This window comes from Danio rerio, chromosome 24, assembly GCF_049306965.1.
Source record: "Danio rerio strain Tuebingen ecotype United States chromosome 24, GRCz12tu, whole genome shotgun sequence".
NCBI classification, from domain to species: Eukaryota; Metazoa; Chordata; class Actinopteri; order Cypriniformes; family Danionidae; genus Danio; species Danio rerio.
The window spans coordinates 34,088,559-34,098,968 of NC_133199.1; the positions used below are offsets into that span (position 1 = coordinate 34,088,559).

Sequence of the window (10,410 nt, forward strand, 5' to 3'; positions counted from 1 at the left end):
AAAGTGACTGAAGCATACTGTTAGACACGTCTATGTTGTGATTGCACAGCACTTCAAGAAAACAGGTTAGTTTTAAACGAATGTTAGTTTAATTTTGCTCAAAATTCTTACCTTTTAACTAGCTTCAAGCACATTCACTGTACATCTTCTTAACACAAATTTTGAAGTGTGACTGAGGTTTTCATTTAGTAAATTTTATCTCTGTCCTCATGATAAACAGTTGTTATTTTTTTAATACTAAATGTGTATTTATATTTTAAATTTTTAACCACAGTATATATATATATATATATATATATATATATATATATATATATATATATATATATATATAATATATATATATATATATATATATATATATATATATATATATATATAATAATATATATATATATATATATATATATATATATATATATATATATATATATATATATATAAATATATATATATATAACCACAGTTTTACTACAAATGTCACTCTGACAATATCTATAGTCAATATAGGATTATAATTTATTCATTAAAATTGCAATAAAAATATGGTAATTTTGGTAATGTTAATGGTAAATATGAGACAAGGCATGGGACAATAACCGGTTTTAAAGTATTCCACGGTTTTGAAAAGTCAAGGTTTTAAAATTTTTGTTACACCGTTCCTAAGGTATTTATAAGATTTTTATTTATTTATTTATTTTTATTTATTTATTTATTTATTTATTTATTTATTTATTTTATGTTTCTATGCCTATTTTGAGTCTTTTTTTTTTAGGGCAACAATAGAAAAGGGACTTTCCATATCACAAGTTACTGGTTAGTCCATGATTCAAGAAACATCTGAAAAACAAATCTCATATAAACCAACATCCAGCATGCTGCATAGCTGAATAGTGCAGAGGCTTGCTTTATATCCAACGAAAAGAAAGATATCAAAAGATGCCTTTTCAAGTTGAAAAGAAATTTGTGTTTTTGAAACTAATTAGGACAGCAGAAATCAATGACTTATTTTAATAATTTAACCCGACATTTATTGTTTCAAAATATTCTAAATGTTAAAAGAATATACCTTGTTCAATGGGGGAAAGTTGTTGTTTTACCTAGACATTTAAAAAAGAACATATTTTTATACCAGCAATTACAGTACCGTTATATCGTGGAACCGTGATGTTTTACCCTAAGGTTATCATACTCATGCCTGTATGAGACTAAAATCTGAACACAGTTGTTTACAATCACAGTGCATTATTTCAGTGAAAGGAATGAGAAATAGAAATACGTAGATTCTTTCCATTATATAACACTGCAGAGCTGGCTTTTTTTCTCCTGCATGACAAACTTCTGTCCCGCAGTTAATAGGCTCTGGATGAGACCATGCAGGAGCAGGAGAGACAGAAGAAAATTCCTCCAGGGCAAAACCTACTGACAGATATAACATCCTCATCGACAGCCACTGACTGCAGGTTTTTATATACAAAGTATTTCTGCATGGAGACCTTATTATGCAAAAATCAACAATCAGCCACACATTGCATGTCTTTTTTCTCTTGTCTTGTTGATGCGCCACTGCAGAGCATTTAATCACGCCAGCACAGTTTGTTTACATGGATTTTTATGATCTCATTTGTACCAACTGCCAAGTGCCAAAGTGATGTGTGATCTAACGCTTCAACTGTTTCTGACAGACAAAATCAGCTGCCATGGGGATTACAAAGGGCTTCTTTTATTTTATTTCTGCTCAAAACATCCAGACCATAACGAAGCACTTTCGAAATATCATATCTTTGTATCTTTATATTTTTGGCTTGAAATATTCTTGCGCTCCCTTTGGCATAATTATACCACTGTTGCATGAAAGTCTCCACAATCATTCAGAACTCAAGCGGCATGCTAATACGGCCACTAAAAACATTCAAAATTATGTGAAATTACCCTCCACTTGAGCGCCTGCCCATTTCACCCCAATCAAGCAAGCAACACAAAAGGCACCAGGCTTCATGAAAATGACAAGCGTTAAAGTGTTGACTACCATGGCAACACCCCCCTTCCCGACTCCTCCTCTAGCAGCTCAGCTTGAGAAAACTTCAACACGCTCGCACCCTCTCCGTCTCAGCATTTGTGCCATGACAATCTGTATGCCATAAATTATTCAGCGGCAATAACATTTGCATCCAAGGCTGACGGAGGTACCAGCGTGTCCCAGTACCTACCGTGAGCTTTAGAAACAGGAGCCAGGAGATCATCTAGACGTTGCCAAGAAAATCGTCCCATGTGCACTTTGAAATAGAGAAAATATGGAGTTTTTAGGGGGGGTCCTAAATGAGAAAAGGCTGACTGAAACACGTCTACTAAGGCCAGTTATTTGACTTAATGCAGTTTAACACGTGTACAGTACTGTGTATATGTATTATGTACATACAAATGCATATTCATATAGGCCTACTTTCAAAATATAAATATATTAGCGTTTTTATATTTTGGAGCTGCACAATATATCGTTTTAGTATCAATGTCGCAATGTGTCTAGACCAGGGATGGGCAAACTCGGTCCTGGAGGGCCGGTGTCCTGCACAGTTTAACTCCAACTCTAATCAAACACACCTGCTTATAGATTTCTATTTATCCTGAAGACACTGATTGGCATGTTCAGGTGTTTTTGATTAGAGTTGGAGCTAAAATATGCAGGACACCGGCCCTCCAGGACCGAGTTTGCCCACCCCTGGTCTAGACACAATAGTCAAGATATGCCAAGTTGAGTTGGTAGGGATGTGACAAGATCTGGTATGACAAGATCTCGCGAGATTAAATCGGGATGAGATTTCTTGTCGAGGTGTAAAGTTGTGATGTTATGATGGAGTGCGATTGTGAATTTAGCATTGAAGATTGGAGGCAGGATTTGATTTAAACTTCAAATCAAGTGCTTTGCACAGACCTGGCAACCCAGGCTTGGCTCTGGAGTTGTGTATGTCACTCGGTTGCTTGGGCGAGTGTGACGTAACAGTTTTTTTTTTTTTTTGTTCAGCCACTGCCACCTCCAACAGAGGCTACAACTGCAGCCACACACATCAACCATGCTTCATATCCATGCAATAAAATAGCCCTTCAGAAATGCTTGTCATGAAGTCATGCAAAAGTCATGAAGCGTCGTAAACAAATGGAATTAAGACATGTGGAGTAATCCTATTTCAGTCGCATTATTGAAGTGCAAAGTACAGACCATAATCAAACTACTATCGTCATGTAGGTCCTTTAGCTGCATTTTGCGACAGGATAAGACACTGGTGTTTGACAAAATTCTCTGCACCTACAGTCAGTAAAAGACCACAGACACATTTCTAAGCATGCACTCGCACACAGTGATTTTCTGGAGACTCGAAACGGTCGGTATGCGGTATACTTTAGGTAGGTGGTATTAAATTACATTTAAATAACTCTCTCCTATCAGTCCTTTATATATGCATTCAGTAGCTCAGAGTTTGTGATGAGGGCATGAATGAAATCTTGCTGAAAAGTTTTAAGTTCAATTTGTGGAAAGGAGTTTGATTCCTTGTGTAAAATTGTACCGGGAGAAGCCAGTCAGTAGAGTTTATAGCTTAATATTAAGCAGTGTTTGCAAGTCCTTTACAGCATTTAATTTATTCAAATACAAAAAAAAAAAAATAGAATTAAAATAAAATAGAAATAACATACCGTTTATTACTATTTTTTAAGGGCGTATTCACACTATGTATAGTTGACTTAAACTGGGCCGAAGCACACTTGTCCCCCACCCATCTCCCCTGGCGGCCTGCACTCACATCACATTCGGGCCTGGGCACGCTTATATCATCGATGATGCGCTGTTCAGTTTAAAAAGCGCTCTTGCTCAGCACAGTTGAGATTTCTCTATATCGTTTTGGTCGTTTGAGATGCAGTGACACGCAGTGAAATTTTTCGCCGAACAGATCAGCCACTTTTGACGCTCATAAACGATCATGAATTCCTCATGCTGCAGTAATTAGGAGGTTAGCTAAAGGTGCAGCTGTCATGGAGTGAGGGTTTTGCGCCTTTATTAATCTACGACAGTTTGCTTTCATTGAACAGTAAGAATGATTAACAAGCACATTTAAAACAGTCCCTTAAAAGTCACGTCTCGTCTTCAGTTTCGGGCTCAGGCGCGCTTTGCACCCACACTAGAAGCGTACCGTGCTAAAGCCTAAATAAACTGCGCTCTGGCACACCTCTTCCAACCGGGCGAGGGCTGGCCAAGTGAACCACGCCTGAGCCTGATTCAGAGCACTCACACTTCTTAAACGATCCGGTAAACGGGCCTGGGCACAGTTCGGATAGCATAGTGTGAGTACGCCCTAAAAAGCACCTGAAATGTTTTGCTGTTTGTGATTTATTTTTTTCGTCAGTTGAATAAAAATCTATTTTTTTATTCATATACTAGCAAATATTTAGCTAAAATTTAATTCATATATAAAAAGACCAATTTCCATTTACGTAGGCTATTGACATAATATTTACTGTATAGAATTCATTAAAAACAACCCAAGCCCATTCTGAATGACACACAGTATTTATTAATTTATTACCTCACTACAAACCTGTATTTTGTATGCGATTAGTTGTAAATAATCATTTGACAGCACTAATTTCACCCACATTTTGACACTGAAGGTTTTTAACTACTTTAAAAATTATAAGGGCTTCCTTAAATATAACATTCAAATGTTTATTGACTCCCCTTAGGTATAATTTCCATGGTTTTGCTATAGTAAAGTGTAGTATTGTCATTTTTGGTGGGTTGATAACCATTTGCTTAACCTACAACAAACCCCATGGTTAAAATACAATTAATACAGAAAATCTATGGACATAAACAGTTTCTTTTTGTTTGTTGTTGAATTTGTTGTAAAACCATGTCTAATTTTGCCAAACATAATCACATATTTGTAGCATGTTTGTCCCAGCAGCACCTATTTGAGCTTTAAAGCTTTAGAAACAAGGACCAGAAGGAGCTCATTTGCACTTTCTCACATGCATTTTGAGTTAATAAGTTTTAATGGCAGCTTCATGGAAAAAAGACTGAAGCAAGCATGTCTTGTGTAAGACCAGTTATATTACCCTAATTTTCAGACTCAAGTATTGAGCGGCGTAATGTGGTTGTAATTGCACAGCACTTCAAAAACCAGGTTAGTTCCAAGCATTAGTTTCACAAAAGATCTTACCGTTTAAACTGCCAAATCGCACCTTTTTACATCTGAATAACACAAATTACAGCATGAATGGTATTTTTAACATGTTCGGAAGACACCAGTGTTTCCTTATGTAAAATATACAACATTTAATCACCATCCTCATGAAAAATAACCATGGTTTTACAAAAGTAAAGTGTAGTTTTGCTTATGGGTATTGATCAGCATTTGTTTAACCACTGTTTTAAAGCAAAAACCAGTTTAAAGATGATTGATAACCATGGATCAAATACAACATGTTTATTATTATTATAATTATTATTATTATTATTAACAAATGGTTAATATCACCAATACCATTTTCTTATTAGTTTTTATTATTTGGTTACATTTGTAGTAAAACCATGGTTAATTTTGGCAGTCATAATAAAATAACCAGCATGTCCCAGAACCTACCGTGAGCTTTATAAACAGAAGCCAAAAGGATATCATCTCCGCTTTGCCAAGAAAATCTTCAAGCTTGCAATCTGGATTCATGTAAATATGTTGCATGGATAGGAAGTGAACTTGTGTTTTAAATGGGAGTTATTGGCAGAAATGCCACTGTCAGTTGGTCTGATGTTGATCACCCCCAGGGCATCTTCCTCACGCTCAACTCTGCTCATGTTTTTTTTTTCACATTAACAGCTGCAGCTTTGAACACTGATCAATGAGTGGCTTTGATGGGTTTCCTTATGTGACTCATTCAGGAAGTGATGAGTCATGGGGAATGTGACATTTGGGGGCGGAGCTTATATTGATCAATACAGTAGTGAGATCCAAATGTTTTAGTCTTTCTTCAACATTCTTCAACATTCTACACACAATACCCCATAATGACAATGTGAAGAAAAAGATTTTTTGAAGTTGTTGTAAATTATTAAAAATAAATTAGTATTAATAATTTAACAAATTTATTAGTACTTAAGTATTCACAGCCTTTGCTATGAAGCTCTAAATTGAGCTCAGGTACATTCCGTTTCCTCTGATCATTCTTGAGATGTTTCAGCAACTGGAGTTCACCTGTGGTATATTCAGTTGATTCAGAGGCATACACCTGTCTATATAAGGCCCCAGGGTTGACAGTGCATGTCAAAGCACAGAAATTGTCTGTAGCTGTAGGCACAAGGCTAGGGAAGCTTACAGAAAAAGTTCTGCTGCTCTGAAAGTTCCAATGAGCACAGTGGCCTCCATCATCCGTTAGTGGAAAATGTTTGGAACCACCAGGACTCTTCCTACAGCTGGCCAGCCATCTAAGCTGAGTGATCGGGGGAGAAGGGCCTTAGTCGAGGAGGTGATCAATAACCCGATGGTCACTCTGTCTGAGCTCCAGCGTTCTTCTGTGGAGGGAGGTGAATTTTACAGAAGGACAACCATCTGTGCAGCAATCCACCAATCAGGCCTGTATTGTAGAGTGGCCAGAAGGAAGCCACTCCCCACCTGGAATTTGCCAAAAGGCATTTTAAGGACTCTCAGAGCATAAGAAACAAAATTCTCTGGTCTGATGAGACTAAAATTGAACTCTTTAGAGTGAATAACAGGCGTTACGTTTGGAGAAAACCAGGCACCGCTCATCACCAGGCTAATACCATCCCTACAGTGAAGCATGGTGGTGGCAGCATCATGCTGTGGGGATGTTTTTCAGCAGCAGGAACTGAAAGACTAGTCAGGATAGAGAGAAAGATGAATGCAGCAATGTACAGAGACTTCCTGAATGAAAACCTGCTTCAGAGTGCTCTTGACCTCAGACTGGGGCGATGGTTCATCTTCCAGCAGGACAATGACCCAAAGCCACACTGCCAAAATATCACTGGAGTGGCTTCACAACAACACAGTGAATGTCCTTGAGTGGCCCAGCCAGAGCCCAGACCTAAATCCTATTGTATATCTCTGGAGAGATCTGAAAAAGGCTGTACACCGTTGCCTCCCATCCAACCTGATAGAGCTTAAGAGGTACTGCAAAGAGGAATGGGCAAAAATTCCCAAAGAGAGGTGTGCTAAGCTTGTGGCATCATATTCAAAAAGACTTGAGGCCGTAATTGCTGCCAAAGGGGCATCAACAAAGTATATAGCAAAGGCTGTGAATACTGATGTAGATGTTATTTTTCAGGTTTTATAATTTTAATACATTTGCAACAATTTTAGAATCTTTTTCACATTGTCATCATGGGGTATTGTGTGTAGAATTTTGAGGAAATTAATGAATTTATTTCATTTTGGAATAAGGCTGTAACATAAACAAAATGTGGAAAAAGTCAAGCGCTATGGATACTTTCCGGATGCGCTGTAAGTTTGATATACAATAAAATATACATTTGGGTGACTGCAAACGAGACTGTGCGTTGGTTTGATGTTGGTAGGGCAAAAGGGCATCTTCCTCATGCTCAACTCTGATTGGCAGCTAAGGTTTTATTTATTTTAATTTTTTCACATTAATAGCTGCAGCTTTGAACACTGATCAATTAGGGGCTTTGATGGATTTCCTTAAATGACTCGTTTCAGAAAGTGATGTCAGTGGGGAATGTGACATTTGGGGCGAAGCTTATATTAATCAATACAGTAGGTATCTCTCTGTTGTATAAATCAATACAATTGTGAGAGACCAATTGTTTTTGTCTTTTTTTCTGAGCATAGGCTGCTAAAGAAGAGCAGTTTATATGCTCAAGGTTGCTCTATTCAGAAGGAAATAATAAACTGTGGAGCGTCACAGTAACAGGTGCTGCGGGGCCAGAGCGTAGGTGGCCATTCAGACGTATGTGACTGGCATTGAGCTGTTGGATAAGGAGAGATGCTTTTAGGTGATACTAATGTCACTATGCGGCAGGAGAGCACTGCAGACTTTAAAGACTTTCATGGGGAGAGTTTTGAAAGAAGTCGATCAGAGCAAAGGGAAAAAATATTATTTAAATTATTTTTTTATTTTAAATTGTTGTTTTATTTGATTACTATAAAAATATTTGATTTTAATGAATGTTACATATATTTACTACGTGTATTTATTTTGATAGTTTGCGTAAAAAGTCTAAATGAATATGAAAAAAAATATATATTCAATCATAATCATTACAAATATTTGTTATCAAATTTTAGTGCATGTATATTTTTATAATTTAATAATAATTTTATATAAAACAAATTTAGACAGATACTAGAGAGTTTTTATGATTAGTTTAATAATATTGACCAAGTTACATGTAATATATTTCCTAAAAATTATATTTCTTATAGACAGATAAATAGCTATAAATGTATGTGTGTGTGTGTGTGTGTGTGTGTGTATATATATATATATATATATATATATATATATATATATATATATATTTTTTTTTATATTATATAATATAATCCAAGTATTGCAATATAATTTGTATTAAATAAACACATATTTTTTTGAAATAATATTTATATATTTTATTTTATTTTATTATATTTATATTATTATTATTATTATTATTATTATTATTATTATTATTATTATTATTATTATTATGTAAATAGTAATATTTATATGTTTATATTTTATTGATTATATATTCTACCATAATATGAATATTGGATATATATTCAAGTGTTAAACTTTAACTTATAAAACATATCAAAATTTAAGTTTTATAATAAGCCATTATGAAAATTATAAAAGCACATACAGGCTTCACACAAAACATTACCCTTATTTTTGCTGACATATTAATAGCAGTTCACAGTGCAGCCCTTTGCTCTTCTCTGCATTAACGGGAGGATGAAATGGAGCAGGAGACATTTCTCTTCTGTAATCAGTTCCAAAGAGGATCCATCCATGTCTCACATTTACCCCCAGCACACACACACACACATGCACGCCTCCGCTCTCCCACGCGGACACTTCAATTCACTCTAAAACACACACACACAAACACTGATGTAGTCTGACAACATCTCAGATCTGCTATTCCACGTTTTCTGTAGCGCTTGAGGTTTGTACAAGAAGCCTGGGATTAATTAAACTTTCACAGCCTCTCTTCCACAGTTTGATCCACAGCGGCAGCAACATCTTCACACTTCACGTTCAAATTAGACATGACAGGCATGACTGCAAGCCCCAAAATAGGAGTTTTATTGAAATCACTGACACTTTTAGATCTTTGTGCTTTGAAGAAGCACCTTTGAATGTTGCCAGCTCTTAAAAATGATACGGTATACAAATCAAGTATCAACAAAAGTACACTTTTCTTGCATGTATGATACACCAAGTTTGATATAAAATACAATAAATGACTGCAAATGGAAACCTCATGCGACACTCTCACAGAATTTAGCCGAAAATCAAGCACAAATCTATTAAGTTTAGCATCTGTTTGTCACAGCATCACAATATTACATTCTACAGCACCACCGAAAAGAAAAGATCATAACAGCAATCCGGCACAAACTGCAGTAGCATCACACCTAAGCAAGTTCATTCACCCCGTATTGATTTTGCTGAAGTAAATATGTGACTATTGATAAAGTTCTGCGTGTCCTACCTTGCGATCCGAGCAGAGCGAGGGCAGTGAACGTGCTCAGAGATTCTGTCTTGGCTGAAGCTCTGCTGCTCTGTAACCACAGAGACTGTGACTTACACTGAATGTGCAGAAACAGCCAATAGCTGAGCAGCTTCTGCCGATCCGACACACACTCACACACATGCAGTCTCAAGGAATTGCTTAAGAGCCCGCTGTCAATCAAAAAATATGCTCAAGGTTTCATGTAATGGGTTTCTCAGAGATTCTGACGTAGTTTGGTTTATTAAAGTCCTCGCAAAAAGAATAAAGAAAAAAAACAGACTGCACTGACTCAAGGCAAAGTTTATGATCGAGTTTGATGCGGAAACAATTTTGTCTGCAAAACATGTATATATAATGATTTGCCTACTGTATATATGTACACTGAAAAAAATATTCAAAGGTGACTCCTTGGATTAACTAAATTTTTTTTTTACATTAAGTCGTTATAAACAATTTATTTGGGCTGAATTTAAACAAAAAATTAAGTTGAACATTATTAAATTTAATTTGTTTGTTTAAATTTAACACAAATAAATTGTTTGCAATAGTTCTGCATGCAACACTTTTTTTCAGTGAGAGAGAGAGAGAGACCTATATCTATATATCTGAAAATACATTTACTCATGTCATGCTTTACTTATTTGCTTCGATTTTGGGGGGTTGCG

The 10,410-nt window shown here is 35.8% G+C and overlaps 1 protein-coding gene across 6 annotated transcripts in view; it reads right to left on the reverse strand.

Annotated features, from left to right (window-relative positions):
- The window catches only part of palmdb (palmdelphin b), a 64,194-nt gene that overhangs the window by 6,221 nt on the left and 47,563 nt on the right, over window positions 1–10,410 (reverse strand). The window contains exon 1 of one of the 6 annotated variants that reach the window (XM_009297549.5): window positions 9,725–9,794. The exons of 3 other annotated variants lie outside the window; for them this stretch is intronic. Coding sequence is in view for 1 of the 3 variants with exons in the window: in XM_068217239.2 (XP_068073340.2) it covers window positions 5,637–5,732 (96 nt within the window). In the remaining 2 variants the exon portion in view is untranslated. Of the gene's footprint in view, window positions 1–5,213; window positions 5,468–5,636; window positions 5,919–9,724; window positions 9,795–10,410 lie in introns of those variants that run through there. 2 more of the 6 variants (XM_068217239.2, XM_073940914.1) reach the window with 2 other exon arrangements.